Here is a 20,230-nt window from a genome sequence, read left to right on the forward strand (position 1 = left end):
AGATAAGGAACAGTAATAGCACTAAAAGTCAGAAGTCTAAACAGCAAACACTTTTCAAATATCAAGTGATGAAGATGAAAAATAAACTTGAAAATAAGTGTATTATTAAAATCAGTCAAATAAGCATTTATTAAGCAACTACCATGTAGCAAGACAAAATTAATAAGAAACAATTCCTTTTCTCTAGAATTTTAGATTATATTTAAAAACAAAGCATACACATATTTAAAGTACAGTACCACTAAGTAACTAGAACAAAAGCTCTTTCATTTGAATATTAGTTGTGAGTGGTAGAAAGAAAAATACAGAAGTTCGGAGAAGAATAGCACACTGAGTACAGAAAATCTAATAACCTGAAGCCATGATTTTAAAACTATGAAAATTTTTTTGTAACTGACAGATCTGGGTTCAAAATCAGTTTTTACCCCTCATCAGCCATGTGAGCATAGATAGTTTATTTAACGTCACTGGTCCTCAGTTTCTCATCTATAAAATAAAGATAATGCCTATCTATCCACTTTTTGGGACTGCCGTGAAGACTAAATGAAGTAATGTAAGTAAATCATTTGTCATGATATCTAGCACAAAGTAGACCCTCAGTAAAAGGAGAGACAGGAGAGGTGGAATGGTGGTCAAATTACAAACTGAGAAATTGAAAAATTCTGTAGCATAATAGGCTTATAGTCCCTTAAAAACAAAGGATACAAAGAAGGTTATATCAAAGGAGGAGAAATTGATATGATGAGATATTCCTTCACAGTAACTTCTCTTTTGTCATAGCAAGGATCAGTGCAAATATAAGCCAGTGTCTAATGGCCATTGATGAAGGGCAGTGTTCAATGCTTGGCTGCTTTCTGAGGATGACAGAGACTCATTATGTCACTGGTTAAACTAGTTCATTCATAAAACTGCAGGTGTTCATAACACTGTATAAAGTAGAAACGCAGTGCACATTCGAGGAACTCTACAGCCACAGCCACAGCCACAGCCACATCCTGAGTAGGGTAGTGGAAGAAACTGTTTTAAGAAATTTTAGGATGATCATTAAGATACATTTCTTCAAAAATGAAAATTGATGGAATGAAAATATCTTAAAACATCTCAATGCATCTTAAAATGAGACCGATTATGTGCATGATAATTTTCCTTGGGTACGACACTTCTGTGTTTACGATTATATTATAAGCTTCTATTAATATAATATTATCTTAAAAGACTAGAAATTCAGTAATGATTCAATAATAGGCTGATTTGTTTCATTTTTGCCTTAAGTTGGAACATGTAGTTAAAGATAAATACAAGTCCTCTGAATAGAGTCTTTCTTCAACAAAACAGCTATGTCAGCAGAGGCAGCAAACTGAGTGCAAAGTTCAAAAATCATTTCCTAAGAGCACAGAGTACTTAAAATGTAATACGGCTAGGTTAATGTTTACTTTTACTTTATTTCCCTTAGCATCAGGTTACCAAGTATATGTCAAATATCTTTTCCTGGATCTAGAGTTTATTGGAAATTTTAATTTATTGAAGGAGTTTCATGTATACAGACCTCTGTGAAACAACTGGCATAGCACCTTGTCCTGCCATTATCTACATCATAAAGTTGTTAAAAGGGTTATATAAAAACGGTATATGTACAAATGTTTCAAACTTATAAAGTTCTATTTAAATGTTTGCTTTTACTCCTATACAAAATAGACTACTTTTTGTAAAATCTTAAGCGAAATTAGGACATAAACAGATTCTTCATAAATATTTCATGTATAATCTTGAGTATAATCTGGTCCAAACTCCTTATTTTATATGAAGAAGTTGAGAAGTTCAGAAGGAAGTAACTTGACCTAGGCCATACTCAATAAAATAATGATGAGAGGTTTGAAAAGCCAGGGCTCCTGATTCAAGATTAATGCAAAAGGTTTACCACTATAGTTAGCTGCCTCACATTTTGATTATTCAAAATTAATACTAACCATATAAATTTTTATTCTCCACTGACCCAAATTCTTCTACACTAAAAACAGAAAATGAGCAGTGGGTCAATTCTGGAGCCCAGATTACAATTTATAGTAATCACATGTCACGCTCCATGTAAGAAGGCAATCCTCTGGTAAAAGTTCTAATTCATTATTCGTAATTCTTCCTTATGTATTCCTTTCTGGATATAAACTGATAATACTCTTCTGCAAGGAAGGAATCAACTGTAATGACAATCTTAACTGTAAGTGCAGGACAATGTAAAAAATGAAAGTCTGAGGTAGATGGAGGGTTACTACAAGCTTCATGTCAAATAAAACAGTAGTGAGATGCTTCCTAATAGTATTAAAGTTCATGTTATTTTGTTTTCAGATTTTTAGCATACATAAGCCAACTTACAGCTGCCTCAAAATTAGTAGAAATAACTGTAGGGGTACTTAAAACACAGTGTTTGGAAGCACTGCTTTGTGGAAAGCTATATAATGAAAATAATGTGCAGAATCAGGGAAAGTGACTAATAACTAAAATTCCTGGGACTGGGCAGTATTTTCATATAGAATACTTTTTATCTGTGTGTCTGTATCTATAAAATAGCTAAAATACTTGCAATAATTTTTTCAGGAGGTTACTCCCATTTCTGAGTATAATATACATATATAAACTACATATCGATTTTTCAGTACACTTCTCAAAGTCAGACACCGCATACCATTACCTTTTTTTAAGTCCCCACTGTATCTAGGATAAATTATACTATAAGCACTCAGTACTGACACAATGATTTTTTTGTTATTGAATTTTCTTAAATTCATCATAATTCTAGATTGTGGTGCTTATCTCACATTACTCTAAACTTCTGTAGCAAAATATGCACAAAAACACTGGAGGAGAGATCTAACTGATATGTACAGGGAATTTAAAATACAGATATGTCCTAGGTTAAAATTCAAATTACACGAACTGTTCCATAAGGTCTATAAAATACAGAGCAGTGACAATCATGATTTAGAAACAAAGTGTAATAATGTACAAGCAAAATATAGAAAATACCTTGTAAAAAGTTCCATGAGCCTAATGAAAAGTTTGAACTAGTAATGAGTTATTCAAAATCTTTGTTTCATTTTTTAAAAACCACAATGTAATATGAGTGTAGTAAAAAAATAATAATTAAAAAAAGAACAGGAGAAATGAGAAAATTTATAGAGCAAGATAGTTACACCGCACAGCAAATCTTCACTGTAGATGAAAGTGGATTACTTGTGGAAAAAAGCCTGACTGTACATATATTTCAAAAGAAAGCCACAGTTTTAAGGCTGTGAAAGATAGCCTGATACTTTTTCTTGGGTCCAACACACTGTAAGATCTCATTTCTCCAGAAAGATAACACCAGTGTTTTTAATGCAAGTGCTATTACAGTATTTTCCAAAATCAATTAACTCAGAAATATTTGGAAAACACTTGTACCATTCAATTATTTAACATTATCTGGGAAAATTCTTTTTGTAATACCCATAGATTGGATTGAGAAAATATCACAAACCAACAAATGTTTTAACGTTCAAACCTAACATACATGTCCCAATAGGAAATAGATAAAGAACGTATATCCATTTCCCCCTAAATGGTAATTCTCACATCAAAGACTTGTAGTCCATTACTCCCAGTCCATAGCCTCCCTTTACTTTATCCCATATCCCTCTCAACAGCACCATGCAAGAGTGGCTTGGTGACATTTTTAATCTCATCCAGTATTTTACATCAGGCTCTCCAAAAAACACCCTAAAAATATACAAACTAAATAAAGCAATGCCCTTGCTACAAAAGAATCCTCAGGACAAGAAATGTGGGAACATTACTCCAAATTAATTGCTGTCCCTTCCCCAGTCCTCTGAATAGAAATCATGGACATGTCACCTATACAGTGCTTTTTTAAGAGTATAGTACAGTGGTAAAATCATGGATCTGGAGTCATGCCATACAAATATTTGTAAATTTTGACAAGTGCCAGAAAAAAATTGAAGAAGGACTGGTTTAATAAAATAGGCAACCTCAAAATGTATCTAGTTGGTAGAAATTTAAATTAGAGCAACCATCCTGGGAGGCATATAACTATAAATATCTAAAAACCTAGAAGTATGTATACTTGGCCCAGATATTCAATTATGAATTGAATTTATTCAATATCTTCTAAAAAATAATAGGTTAAGTATGCAGGGCGTATATATAAGAGAATGTTTTCCACCATAATGTATATAATAGAAAATATTGCAAAATTCCTAAATGTCTTCTGATTGGTAAAATTTTTATGCTACAACCACATCATGAAATAACATGTAAACATTAACAAACATTAAAAAGAATGATGAACGGTCACATTTACTTGGACAGAAAAACATTCATGAAAGGTTGTTATGAAAAACTGCAGATTACAGAAGAATAGAAATAGAACAATCTCATTTGCATTTAAAAAATTTAATCATATAATTAAGAGAAAACACCCTGGAATAATATACCAAAAATGTTAAACAATTACTATCTCTAAATGATGGGATTAAAGGTGAATATTATTTCTTCTTTATAAATTTCTATATCTTCTCATTTCATTACAATGAGCATTGGTACTTCTACAAACAGAACATAAATGCTGTTTCTATTTTGAGTAACAAAATTAACAGTAGTAAATCTACACAAAGTACAGAGATAATTGATAGTTGATTATGTAAGTCCATGTATGGACTTGACTACACCTCCTTATCTAATCTCAGCTAAGTACACACTGCAAGTTTTGACTTTCGAAAATCAGCACTTCTAAATTACAATTTAGACTTTTTTAGGACTTCAAAGGCAATGAGGGATATCTGTACCAACCCAATACAACCAATACTGCTCTGACACTGTTGTACATTTTTAGTTTGTTTTGCAATTGTAAAGAAATTACAATTTTGTGAATGTGTAGCACTGTGCTGGGTCTCGCCTTTCGAGTTCCTGCCATCTCCCCCAACCAAAAAAAGTTAAACCACTTTTATAATAAACTGCCTGAAGTTCATAAGGAAAACCACAACAGAATGCCACTTCTTTAACAGCTTTAGAAAGATGTAATCATCAGTGAGGGCCCCAGGAAGTGAGGGGGAAACATCAAATAAAGTTATATTCAGACAAGTCTGACTTTTCTCTCCTTCCAAGCATCTCCACGATACTACAGGGAAGATGAACCTTAATACACAATAAGAGAAGAGAATTTTTAAAACTATTCAAATTATATAAGATTTATAATTTAATTCTTAACTATGAACTTCATATTAAAAATATAACATTTAGATTTTATTCATTCAGATTAGATGGGTATGGATGGTATGCTGAACCATCCATAACAAATGTTAAGATATTCAAGAATTCATATAATTTGATTACTAGTCAGAAAAAGTACTTGAAATATATCAGACAAAGACAAATATTGTATGATCTCACTTACATAAAGAATCTAAAAAGAAAACAAAACTCATAAAAACAGAGTTGACTGGTGGTTGCCAGAAGCAGGGGGAAAATGGATGAAGGTGGTCAAAGGATACATACCTCCAGTTATAAATTCTGGGGATATAATGTACAACGTGGTAGTGATACGTAATGATACTGTATTGTATACTTGAAAGCTGCTAAGAAAATAAATCTTAAATGTTCTCACACACATAGAAAAGTAACTATATGAGGTGATGAATGTATTAACTAATCTCATTATAATCATTTCACAATATATATGTATATCAAACCACCATGTTGCACACCTTAAAGTTACATTATGTTATATGTCAATTACAGCTCAATAAAGCTGGAATTTTTTTAAAAAAGTACTTACCACTAAGTCCCAATTATTCTGTTCAAGCAATGTAATAGCTTCATCAATGTTTTCAATGCCAGTACATGCCTGGAAACAAAGTAAATAAGAATTTTAGATATAATTTTGGAAATGGGGAGGTTAATGAATCTTAAAAAGGTAAATAGCATAATGTTTAATTTAGATTTGAGTAGATATATGAGTAAAGTCAAAACACTAAATCCTGGCACTTCTGAGCATTTTATACATATAGTTTGAAAACAGCTAATTACAAAGTAAATTTACATTACACTGAAATGAAAGGCAATAAAATAAAGAATAGAAAGTATGTTTAAATGTTGAGCTTTGGACCCCAAAATGATCTCTAGATCTTGAACTGCCCAGAACAACTTTTATTAAAAAGTTTCTGATGGACAACCATATGTAAAAAAATGAATATACCTACCTTGTACCTTATACAAAATAATAATCCATACCTTGCTCCTTACATGAAAATGAACTCAAAATAAATAACAAAACTAAAGTAAAATCTAAAATTATAAAACTTCTAGATCTCTGCTGTCTAATACGGTAGCCACTAGACATATGTGGCTCATGAACCCTTGAAATATGTCTCAACTGAGTTAAGATGTACTATGTTAAATACATACCAGGCTAGAACTTAGTACAAAAATAAAAATGTAAAGTATTTCATTGATAATTTTTCTATTTAATACATGTTAAAATGAAATTTTGAATATATTGGCTTAAATAAAACTAACTTAATTTCATCTGTTTCTTTTTACTTTTTTAATGTGGATACTAAAAAATTTTATTTACATATATGACTTTCATTCTATTTCTGGTGCTATTCTAGAAGAAAAGATAAGAGAAAATCTTCATAACCTCTACCTACAACAGCAAAAGTACAATCCAAAACATTGATAAAATGGATATTAAAATTAAGAACTGTTCTTTGGAAGACACTGTTAAGAGAATGAAAAGGCAAGACACAGACTAGGGGAAAACACCTGCAAAATTCATCTAACAGAGGACTAACCAGAATATAAGAATTCTCAGAACTCAATTTAAACAAATTATAAATAGCAAAAGACTTTACCAAAGTAGATATACAGATGAGAATAAGAACATGAAAAATGCTCAACATCATTAGTCATTAGAGAAATGCAAAACAAGCACAGAGAGATAACGCTTCCATCCACGAGAATGGCTAAAATCCAAAGTACTGACAATATCAAGTGATGGTAAGGATGAAGAAAAAATTAGCAACTTTCATACAATGCTGGTGAGGCTGCAAAATAATGTAGCCACTTTGGAAAACATGTTAGCAGTTTCTAAGAAAGTTATGATACAGCAGTCTCGCTCCCAGGTACTTATCCAAAGGAAATGAAAACTTAACGTTCATATGAAAATCATACATAAATGTTTATAACAGCTGTATTCATAATCGCTGAAAACATAAGACACTCCAAATGTCCTTGAACTATACGGTCATATGATAGATTTTGTGTACAGTCACATAAAACAGTGTGGATAAATCTCAAATGCATCATGTTAAGTGAAAGCCAGACTAAAGAGGCTACATACTGTATGATTCCATTTATATGACATTTTAGAAAAGGCAAAGTTATAAGAACAGAGAACATATTAATGATTACCAGGGGGTTGAAGTGGGAAAACAGGCTGACTACAAGCACCAAGGGGGAAATCTGAGGGTAAGGAAACAGTTTGAATCCTGAATACCAATATTAAAAAAAAAAAAAGGAACAATGGTAAACAAGACAACATTAAAAAATGTAATCTTCAATTTAAGCTAAATGAAAAGACAGGAATAATCCAAAGGTCCCAATGTACTAATAAAAGCTGCTAAGAACAGTTAAGACAGGGTAGAAGTTGCACAGGGTAGATAAACTACAGGGAGTACAGAATGAGCCCAACAGCAGCAAATATCAGAAAGAGTAAGCAAAAACACACTTCCTCAATGACATCACCTTTTTTCCCCTCCAAAAAAAGGTGGAGGAGGTAATTTCAAGAGCCCATGCCTCCACAGAAACACCAAAAAAACTGAGCCAAAACTGTCAGAATCAAATTTGTCAAAACTCTGGGAAAGATAAAACCAGTGGCTCCTTTTTAGACTCAACACGAGCCAGAATTGAAGGCTAAGACAGTGTTGTAAACAGCCTGGCTAAGCATTAGAGCACCTCAAGACAAAGCAAGTCTGCAAAAACTGGAAAAGGATTTTCTTTATTCTCTTCATTTTTCTCTCCTTTCTTTTCCGTCTTATTTTTTATTCTAGGTATTGAAGAAAATCTTTCTCATAACACTAGCAAGCCACAGCTAAAGAAAAAGAAATTTCAGAAACTCATATACTAAATGCTTGTGTTCCCTCTCCAAAATTTATATGCTGAAGCCCTAAGCCCCAGTGTGATGGTAGTTGAAGACAGAGCTATTGGTAGGTAATTAGGTTTAGACAAGGTCATGAAGAGGGGCCCTCATAATGGGATTAGTGCCCCTTATACACACAAACTACCAAAACTGACTTAAGAAGAAACATAAAATCCAAATTAATTTATAACAAGAGATTGATTGCATCAGTAATCAAAAGCCTCCCAAAAAGAAAAGCCAAGGGCCAAATGGTTTCACTGTTGAATTCTACCGATCATTTAAAGAAGAATTAATACCGATCCTCCATAACTCTTTCAAAAAACTGAAGAGGAAACACTTCCTAAGTCATTTTGAGGCCAGCATCACCCTACTAACAAAATCAGATAAAGAGAACAAAAGAAAACTACAGACCAATATCGAATATGGATATAGTTGCATATATCCTCGAAATACTAATAAACTGGAATCAGCTACATATTAAAAGTATATACCCCATGATGAAGTGGGATTTATTCCAGGATTGCCAAGGTGGTCCAACACAGTGAAATCATTTCACTACATTCTTAGACTGAAGGGGAAAAAAACGTCAGTTCAGATGATACAGAAAAGGTATTTGAAAAATCCAACAGCCTTTTATGATAAAACATGCTTAACTTATGAATAAAAGGAAACTTCTTCAGCATGATAAAAGACATGAAAAACTCAAAATGAAAATACTCAATGATGAAAGACTAAAAGTCTCTGCCCTAAGATCAGCAACGAGAAAGCCCACTTTTTTGCCAGTTCTAATCCATTATATTAGAAATTCTAGCCAGATTAGGCAATAGGAATTTTTCGGCTCCATTAAAATCAGGTCTTCCCTTGAATCTAAGTCACTAGACTCGAATTCTTTTAAGACCCCCAAATAAACTTTTAATTTGTTTTACAGCCTCAGATCTTTATTGGTCAACATATATGTACCTATAATAAAGTATAATTTATAAATTATGCACAGTAATTAATAACTATAATTAATAATAATATAGGATTATAATAATATACTGTTAATAAAAGTGATATAAATGGTTTGGGGCCCATTATTAAGTAAAATAAAGGTTACTTGAACACAAGCACTGCGATACTGTGACAGTCAATCCAATAACCAAGAAGGCTACTAAGTGCCTAATGGGCAGGTAGTGTATATAGTGTGAATACACTGGACAAAAAAATAATGTATATCCTGGGTGGGACAGAGTGGGACAGTGCAAGATTTCATCACGCTACTCAGAACGATGTGCAATTTAAAACTTATGAATTGTTTATTTGTGAAATTTCCCATTTAATATTTTCAGACGATGGTTGACTATAAGTAACTGAAACCACAGAAAGTGAAACTGTGGAAAGCAAAACCACGAATAAGGAGGGAACTACGGTATATGTTCCTCCTAGTTCAGAGCCTGGTTCTCAGAAAGCAAGATTGCTTTAATATTCAAATCATTTCTCCAACCTTGGATTAATTCCGGTGTCCTTACTCTTTCTCCGAACCACATTGCCTCTTGGTAAGAACAATTATAAACTAACTTTCAAAAAAAATATATATATATAAAAACCTTAACTAGCAAGTTTCATACATTGCTGGTGAAATTCTAAAACGGTAAAACACTTTGAATAACTGTTGGGCATTTTCTTAAGTAGTTAATTAATATATTATTTTATGACCCAGCAATTCCACTCCTAAGTGTTTATTCAAGAGAAATAACAATCTTCATAAAATGAAATATCCACAAAAAGATCTGTACAAGAATGTTAATATCAGCTTAATCCAAAATTATCACTAGTAACTAACAACCCAAGTATCTATCAATAAATTAGTAGATAAATGAATTATGATATATTTGTGCCATGGAATATGCACAATAGTAAAAAGGAATGAATTTCTGATACAAGCATCAACATGGATAAATCTCAAAAACTTTATGTTGAACACAAGTAGGAAATACAAAAAAAGATATGCCATATGATTCTACATGGATGATATTCAAACCTAGGAAAAATTAATCTATGGTGATAAAAAAAAATATTTGCTTCTGTAGGTGAGAAAACTGATAGGAAAGGGACATGAGGAGACTTTTTTAGGGTGATAGGAGAGTTCTATATCTTAATTAAAGTTACGGTTTCATGAGTAGTCTTTTGTTGAAATTTATCAAACTGTACTCTTAAGATTTGTGCATTTTCTTTTATAAAAGTATGCCTCAACAACAACAACAAAAAAGCATTAGAGGAAAAAACTTAATGAGTGATAGGTCTCCCTAATCCTATTTCACTTCATGCCTTCATATATTCATTCAATAAATATTTACTGAGCACCAACTATGTTCTAGGTACTGTTCTAGGTGCTGAGGATACAGTGAATAAAAATATAGGAAACACAGCTTTCATACATGAATTGCAAAGAGAAGATACAGCAATAAACAAGATAGTTAAATACACATGTGAGTTTAAGATGATGACAAATTGAGAATTAAAGCAGGGAAGGGGGATATGAAACATTGGGAAGGGATTGAAATTTCTGATAGGTTGGCCAGAAAAAACCACACTTAATACTTTGGAGCTATATCTATGACTTGACTCTGTAAATGGAATACGATTGGACGTGAAATTATGACAATTCTGAGCCTAGGCCTTTAGAGGTATCACGAGTTTCTGCTTGCCCTCTTACATTTGTGTCATCATCACAGATGTGAAACCAGATAATTTCTGGGTTATCTACTCAGGTAATTTCTGGGTTATCTACTCAGAATGACTATACATGAAACATATCTGAGCTCAACCTGGTCGGGAGCCAAGTTGAACTAGTTCTGTAAGCAGAGCCACCCACCCAAACAGCCTAGATCAGTCAACTCAGAGCAAAGGCCTAAATAAGAGTAAACTGTTGTTTTAAGCCACTGAGTTATAGGGTGGTTTGCTGCTCAGCATTACTGTGGAGTGAAATACTACGTCTGGGGTTTACATTTTAAAAAATAGTCTAGCAATACTAAACAATTATAAAAGGAATGAACAATTGGTCTATATATTACAACAAAGAGACCTCCAGAATATATCTTTGAGAAAAAAAAAATAAAGTTGTAGAAGTTTATGTACTATGCTATCATTTATTCAAGATTGATAAGAATATGAAACTATAAACATACTCGCTTACATTTCTTTACAATGGGAAAATAAAGGATAATTTGTTCGATGTTAAAAAAAGAAAGGGAATAGGCAAACAGGAAAAGAAAAGAAGCTAGACTGCTTTAAGTATACTCTGACTTATAGATTTCACTTTGTAATCATGTAAATATTTTTACAGTATTATCTAACAACAAAAAATGTTTTAAGTATTCTCAAAAATAGAGTAACAATGACAAGATTTACTCTCCTGTCTGAAACATATTTAAAAATCAGACAGAACATGTGAAAAATAGTTCCAGTCAACTCACAGTTATCCAACTAAATTAAACCTTGGCGGTAATTTCTGGTAATCTAGGTCCTTCTCCCTACTACTCTCCAATGAAAGCTGGGCATTTATGAGACTATATTATAATTCTTTGTTTAAAAGTCTCTCTTCTGTCTCCTGTCTTAAATTCTGATATCCTGAAATATAGGAACCATGCTTTAGTCTTCTTTTCATTCCAAGTGCACAAATAATATTTGCTCATAACTAATGCATTTTCAAATTACCCCCACGTTTTACTCAAGTATTTTGCTACATTTAAAGTGCCTTTAATGAATTTTCTACTACTCAAGACACCTCATTCTGTAAAACCTTCCCTAGCCTCTAATCCATGAAAAAATTACTTACCTGTATCTTCTTAGGACACTGTATGTGTGTATATCTCAAAGTTCCTGAGATATATACACGTATATTATAATAATTAGTAAGCTATATCCTAATCATCTGCATAATATTGTCTCTTCAAAGACGATGGTATCTTGTTCATTTTTGTAGCTCATCACCTATAACTATGTCTAGTATAACTGGTGGTAATAAATGCCTTTCAGAGGAATTAAATAATGCATCTTTAGCAAATGCACAAATTAAAGCATTGTGTATGCACTAGCAAAAATTCTGGTTTTATAACAAAAAAAATGTTGGAACATTTGGATATCTAATAGAAATTGCAATAAAGAGACAACTATAGTTGTAAAGGGGGATTTAATTTAAAGGGAGGAGAAAACTAGAATATGGAAGGACTCCATTTGCTAACCAAACATGTTATACGGTAATATACTTCTGGTTACAAATCCAGTAGTAACAAAAGATGCTCACTATCATAAAGTTTAATTCTTCCTGACTTCCTAGAACAAGGACTTACTAAGAAACAGTCTCCACTCCACTCTCTACAGTCTCTTACTTTGCTTGGTTTCCAGCTTACTCTCTCAAAAATTTGTAGATATAGGCTACTTCCTTCAAGTTCCTCCTCTGGAACCTCACAAAACTAGCTGTGTAAATAAAAACTTTAAAAATTGTTTAATTTTTTGAGGAAGTCCTCAAAAAATTAAGCATAAAATTATCACATGATCCAGCAATTCTAAATCTGGATGTATATCCAAAGAATTGAAAGCATGGACTTGAACAGATCTTTGCATACTCATGTCCATACCAGCATTATTTACAATAGCCAAAACATAAGAACAACCTGAGTATCCACTGATGGATGAATGAATAAACAAAATGGGATATATACATACAATGGAATATCAGTCTTAAAAAGAAAGTTCTAACGCATGCCATAACATGAATGAACTCTGAAGACATAATGTTAAGTAAAATAAGCCAGACACAAAAGGTCAAATATTGTATGATTCCACTTATATGAGGTACCTGGAGTAGTCAAATTTATAGAGACAGAGAATAGAGAATGGTTGTTGCCAGGAGCTGGGAGGATGGAGAATGCAAAGTCAGTGTTTAATGGGTAGAGTTGCAGTTTGCGAAGATAAAAAAGTTCTGGAGATGGGCTGTTGTATGGTTATACATTAAGCAATGTTAATGACTTAACGCCACAGAACTGTAAACTTAAAATGATTAAAATGATAAATTTTGTTATGTATATTTTATTACAATAAAAAAATCCTGTTTAATTTTAAGATAAGCCCTTAATAACAGCTGTGCTGAGAACTTCCTACCAAGCTCAATAAAGCCAAGTTTTCAAATATCTCCTAGTAGATTTCATTTTGTGATTTACCATCCCAAATACTGAAAGTTTCCCAGTTATGTTACATATGGCTCTAATAATAGTTGTTTCATATTTCACTTTTCCCTATTTTAAGCAAAGATGACTAGCCAGTTTCCAAATATCTGATACTGATATACCTACCACCTAACTAAAAAATTACATCAGTATCAGTATCTTTGAAGCCTGAGTGCTACTTCCTAGCTACCTTCCTTTCTCCACTAAGTTAACTACTATCCTGAATTCTGCCTTCATTATTACATCATTTTTGTTAAGAAAAATCTCTTTCCATGAATAAGCAAAATAGTCACAAAAAACTAATAATATTTAGAAAAGTCAAGATGTGTTATTCACTTATTCATTATATTTATTAAGCTCTTACTCTATTCCAGGCTTAAGAAGCTCATAATATGGTAAGAAAAAACATAAATAGGAGTGATGGGAGGAAGGAGAGGAAGATGGGAAGTGGAAAGAGGAGACAAAGACAAGAAAAAAGCACTCATGTTAGGAAACTAAAAATAATTTACTTTTATTAGGGCATAAATTTCTGTCAGATAAAAAAATTTTAATTAAAGTTTTTTGGAGTAGGAATCAAATTAGCCAAGGAGACAAAAGACCTGTTCTCAGGTCATTATAAGTCACTGAAAAAAAAAAAAAAGCTGAAGAAGATACAAATAAATGGAAACATATACCGTGCTCATGGGTAAGAATAATCAATATCATTAAAATGGCCAAAGCAATCTAGAGATTCAATGCAATCTCTATCAAATACCAATGGCATTTTTCAAAGTGCTAAAATAAATAATCTTAAAATTTATATGGAACCATAAAAGACCCCGAATAGCCACAGCAACCCAGAGAAAGAACAAAGTTGGAGGTATCACACTACCTGTATCAAACTATACTACAAGTCTACAGTAGTCAAAACAGAATGGTACTGGCATAAAAACAGAGACATCGATTAATGGAACAGAATAGAGAGCCCAGAAATAAATCCACATCCATATGTTCATTAATATATGACAAAGGAGGCAAGAATATACAATGGGATAAAGACAGTCTCTTCAATAAATGATGCTGGGAAAATTGGACAGATACATGCAAAAAAATGAAAATGGACCACCATCTTATATTATATACAAGAATACACTCAAAATGGATTAAAGGCTTTAGTATAAGACCCAAAACCATAACACTAGAAGAAAACTTAGGCAGTAATCTCTCTGATATTGCTACTAGTAATTTCTTTTCAAACATATCTCCTCAGGCAAGGAAAACAAAAGAAAAAAATAAACAAATAGGACTACATCAAACTAAAAAGTTTTTGCACAGCAAAGGAAACTATCAACAAACGAAAAGACAACCTACTGAATGGGAGAAGATATTTACTTATGATACATCTGATAAGGGGTTAATATCCAAAATACATAGAGAACTCATACAACTCAACAACAGAAAAACAAACAACCCAATTAAAAAATAGGCAGAAGACCTGAATAGATATTTCTCCAAGGAGGAAATAAAGATGGCCAACAGACATATGAAAAGAGGCTCAAGGTCACTAATCATCAGAGAAATGCAAATTAAAACCACAATGAGATATCACCTCATACCTGTCAGAATGACTATCATCAATAAATCAAAGACTAAGGTCATGCTACTCTGAACAAGCCTGATCCCATCTGATCTCGGAAGCTATGCAGGGTCAGGCCGGGTTAGTATTTGGATGGGAGACGACCTAGGGAGACCAGGTGCTGTAGTGTAAAAAATAAAAAATAAAGATTTGTGAGCTGACAAGGTCCTTGCACTCTATGAGGTTAACCAAGGGTTACTTTGCCTAAAAAAAATAAGTTAATTAAATAAAATCAATCAATCAATCAATCAGTCAAAGAATAAGTGCTGGCAAGTATGTGGAGAAAAAGGGAATTCACATATACTGTTGGTGGGATTGCAAATTGGTACAGCCACTATGGAAAACAGTCTGGAGGTTCCTCAAAAAATTAAAACTGGATATACCTTTTGACTCAGTAATTGCACTTTCTGGTTATTTATCCAAAGAAAATCAAAACAATAATTCGTAAAGATCTATGCATCCCTATGTTCATGACAGCACTATTTACAATAGCCAAGATATGGAAGCAACCTAAATGCCCATCAACATACAATTGGATAAAGAAGTTATGGTTCATATACACAGTATTACTCAGCCATGAAAAAAAAAAATGAAATCCTACCATTTGCAACCACATGAATGGACCTAGAGGTTATTATGCTGAGTGAAATAAGTTAGAGAAAAATAAATACCGTATGATTCCATTTATATGAAGAATCTAAGGAACAAAAAGAACAAACTAATTGAAAACAGACTCACAAATACAGAGGACAATCTGGTGACAGCCAAAGGGGAGGAGGGTTGGGGGGCTGAGAGAAAGGGGTGAAGAGTTAAAAGAAGTACAAATTAGTAGTTGATAGATGGTCACAGGGATGGGGAGCACGGCAGAGGGAATGCAGTTAGCAGTAATGTAATGGCTATGTGTAGAGCCAGAGGACAGAGAGAGTAATCAGGGGGATCATTTCATAAACTATATAAATGTCCAACCAATGTACTGTATACTTGAAACTAATAACAAAATAAAATTAAAAAAAAAAAAAGAATTGTGGAGGAAATGAAGGAAAGGAGTGACAGATGACTCATCCCAACATTAGGAGAAAATTCAGATATATCCAAGGGATACTTCAAAGCAGAGAAGTGAGAGGACCTGAGCACAACACCGAGCAGACTATTATTGTCAGGGCTGCAATGGTAAAGACAATAAGATTTCCAGGCCACCACCAACTTCAGAAAGATGAGGAAACAGAAGGGCTTGAGCAGCAACAAGACAAGTCACTATCACAGAGAGCACAGGAGGCAGCATAGTGAATTAAAGTGTTATTTACAGTATGGTCTTTGTCTCTCCTACATCAGCTTTACCTGGCATACTTATTAAAAATACAGGTTTTATACCATTAGTTTTCTTTAATTAATTAATTTATTTTTTATGGTGACAGTGGTTAATAAAATCCAATAAGTTTCAGCTGTACACTTTAACAGTAAGGCATATATAAGTTTATTAAAAATACAGGTTTTAGATGCTGCCAGAGACTACTGAATTAGACTTTCTGGAAGTAGGGCTCTAGAACATACATTAAGCATCTCAGGTGATTCTTACACTGATTAAAGTTTGAGAACCACATAATGGAAAGTCTTGCCTACCTCCTGACCCCCAGCTATTTTCAGGTAAATCACTTTATCTCAGTGCAAAAGTTTTGTACTGTTAAAAAGGACTACTGAATTATACTTCTAAGTTTAACCAAGAATGGTTGTTCTTTTTGACATCATTAGTCTGGTTATAACAACCTGCATAGATGCTTCCATTGGCAATGTGTGCTAAGAAATATAAATCACATCTCTACCAAGTCCCAAAATAAGCTGACATATGATTCTACACTGATGCAATCTACTCACAAGTTTGTAAATGCTTATAAATGTCAAACAGTGCCACAGTGCAAGTGCACGCACATTTTGTCAAATGGCAGTTTGATATTAGGAAATATTATCAGTCGCTGACCCAATTTATTTCTTAAATAACTTTTCTTTAACAGGTTTTTCCACAAAAAAAAAAAAAACTTGAAATGTAGAAGCCATACCACAATTGAATTCTGATAAGCTATCTTTCATATATTTTCTTCATATAAGTTATGCATACATCCATGCATAGAAATGAACCAGGTACTATTAGTAAACTGGGGACCCAAGCCCTGAAAAGTTTTAAATATTTTGACAATGCATTTTTAAAGGCATCTCTGAAAATACTTATAAGTATGCTTCTATCACCTATTATAGCACTTACCATATAGTATTATAATTGGATGTTTATGTGTGCCTCTATTACTCCACTAGACTTTAAATGTCATAAATGCAGAGATCACTGACAGTCATGGTCAGTGTTATTACCCTGGTGCACAGCAAATTGCCTGACACATAGAAGATCACTCAACTAAGATTTTTTGAAAAAATAAATGGCTGAATGAATCGTATACAAATACATTTCTTATGCACTATTCAAGTGTTTTAGACACATTGATTCAATCTTCTTATCATCCTTATAAGATAAAAGTATCACTGATGAGGAAACTTAAGTTTAAAGAGATCAAGTAGCATGTCCAAGTTGCTCAGCTACTTGGTGGCAAAACCAGAATCTGAATCCAGAGCCAGAACAAAGTGTTCAATCTTTCCACTACAACCCTACAAATTTCATCAAGGTGTTAACATCAAATAGGAAGAATATCTGTAGCACAGCCTTAGGAAGGCTTGGATCATTCCCCAATTTCAAGAAGAGAACACTGTGAGCAAGAAGAGGTAAATATCAATCAAACTAATCATATAAATACATGCCTTACGTTTCTAACAGAAGGGTACACAAAATTTAGGAAAAGAAATATCAGAAAGTAAGAATTTGTCCATTATTGACCGAAAGAGTTACTATAAAGATATCTTAAAGATACTAAGAGATAGTATTCATGAAACCGATGGGATGACTATTTAAACACTAGAAACAGAGGAGAAATAATTCCCTAGACTTGCCACAGACTGGGTAAACCATCCCCCAAACCAATCCAGGTATTTTGTTCTGCTTCTATGCTTACCAATCCATGTTCTGATGACCAAACTGGTTTCTCAGGTATCCTAAACCAGGAAAAGGATGTTCTGAATAATAATTACAAGTACTGTGGTCAATGTAAAAATGTCTCTCCCATTGTAAATTGATATTCTATTCGACAAATCAGCCTCCTGTGAATCTGTGATTCTAAATTCATTTCCCAGAACATTATCACTGATGGATATTAAAATGAAACTCAAATATTTAAGTCTGTAAATCAAAAGACCAGAACATATATTCCTGATAAGTCAGCCACACTCTCATTATTTAAGCCACATGTCATTAAAAAAAAAAAAATTAGAACCTGGCATTAACAACCATGACTCAATCTTAGAATTTTAAAGTTAGATCTTTTTTGCACTCACTTTCAAATACATCAACAGGTAATTCTGTCCATGATACCACAGGCATATAGTAAGCTGGTTTACAAAATTCTATAGGCCAATAAAAAGCATTTCTTAATATAAGCTAAATTTCCACCAAAATAAGCATATGATAACAGAATGAATCAATGCTAGTCTCTCATCGTCCACCATCAATTCTTTTTCACACTTAGCCCACTGGCAAACTGCTTTTCCAAAACTACTATAATTAGAGCATCAAAACAAAAAATCTGAGAGATTTACTTAGCATTTCATCACATTCCACTTTGAGATGTGAGACAGAAAACACCAAAATATGACTTGGATTTTAAGCCCTTAAGGCTTAAAGTCCCCTATATGTGAAGCCCTTGAAAAACGCAGGTCTCTAACAAGCACTTTGCATTTAATTCTATTCTGCCTTATACTATTATTTGCTTCATAATGTTATTATGAAATTTTGGAAGCCTCAAACATGATGCCAGTTTTCTGTCAAGTAACATCTACTAAATTTCAGGTACCTATAGGTTAGAAAGCAAAAAATCTTGGTAAAAAGCTCCTAAAGAAAAGAGAATATAGTTTCTGACAGTCTTATGAAACAAAAATTACACTTTGGGACCAGTAAGGGGGCAAGACCTCAGACAACACGCCAGGCTCTAAGGTAAAATAAAAAGGCAAGACACAGACTGTGAGAAATATTAATACATATATCTGATGACCCTCAAAAGCATTAGGATGAGAGAAAAAAATCTGACTTAAAGATTTCATGCTACATGATTTCATTTATATCAAGTCCAATAATACGTAAAATTATTCTACAGTGATAGAAATCAGAACTGTGGTTTCCTGTGACACATGAGGATTGATGGAAGAGACCTTGAGGAAACCTTATTTGAACAATGAAAATGTTCTGTATCTTTAATGGGGTAATGGAATACAACTCAGTAATTAAAAAACTACATATATATTCATATATGGAAGAAACACAAAAGCATTATATTGAGGGAAAGAAGCAAGATTCAAAAGACTGTATGCTGTATGACTTCATTTATATGAAAACCAATAAAAGTCAAAACTAATTTACCATGATAGAAATCAGAACAGTGGTTTCCTATGAGGCATGGGGATTGACTGGAACAGAACATGAAGGAATCTTTCTAAAACAATGGACATATTCTAAATCCTTATTACAGTGATGATTAGAGGGGTATATAGTTATTAAAACTCAGCAAATTGTCCATTTAAAATGAGTTTATATCACTAAATGTGAATTTCACATAAATTTTTTAGTTATAAACAGCAAAATGAATAAACTTTTACTTATTAAAAGAAAAAAGCAGAGTAGTAAAGTTATGAAGTAGCAGACTTGACTTTCCAAATAATTTTAATATTGTTTGCCAAAATGTTTTTACATATCCAGCAAAGATTACCACTGCATCAAACTCTTTTATAAAAAACTAATATATAAATAATGAAAAGGCAAAGTAAATTTCAGATAAACAAAAGCTGAGAAAATTTCTCACCAACACATCTTTCTTGCAAGATAATCTACGCACTGTCAAAAATGGTAAATATGTGGAAAAATACAAGATATTTTTCTTGCATTATCTATGCATTAAAAGATAATTAACTCCTTAAAGCAAAAATAATAGAAATTAGTTGTGAGGTTTATAACACATGTAGAAGTATATATGACAAGAATAAAACATAAGCAGAGAGAGAATAAATGGAAGTATACTTTTATAAGATTCCTACATTATACATGAAGTGATATAATTTAAGACAGATTGT

The 20,230-nt window shown here is 32.7% G+C and overlaps 1 protein-coding gene and 1 pseudogene across 2 annotated transcripts in view; one reads left to right on the plus strand and one right to left on the minus strand.

Moving 5' to 3' along the window:
- The window catches only part of FAF1 (Fas associated factor 1), a 355,099-nt gene that overhangs the window by 301,204 nt on the left and 33,665 nt on the right, over positions 1 to 20,230 (minus strand). For both annotated transcript variants that reach the window (XM_015595280.2, XM_006919177.3), the window contains exon 2: positions 5,825 to 5,893. In XM_015595280.2, coding sequence (XP_015450766.1) covers positions 5,825 to 5,893 — 69 coding nt within the window. The remainder of the gene's footprint in view (positions 1 to 5,824; positions 5,894 to 20,230) is intronic.
- Positions 15,025 to 15,143, plus strand: LOC112486022 (annotated as a pseudogene).

Source organism: Pteropus alecto, unplaced genomic scaffold, assembly GCF_000325575.1.
Source record: "Pteropus alecto unplaced genomic scaffold, ASM32557v1 scaffold25, whole genome shotgun sequence".
In the NCBI taxonomy this organism is placed as follows: Eukaryota; Metazoa; Chordata; class Mammalia; order Chiroptera; family Pteropodidae; genus Pteropus; species Pteropus alecto.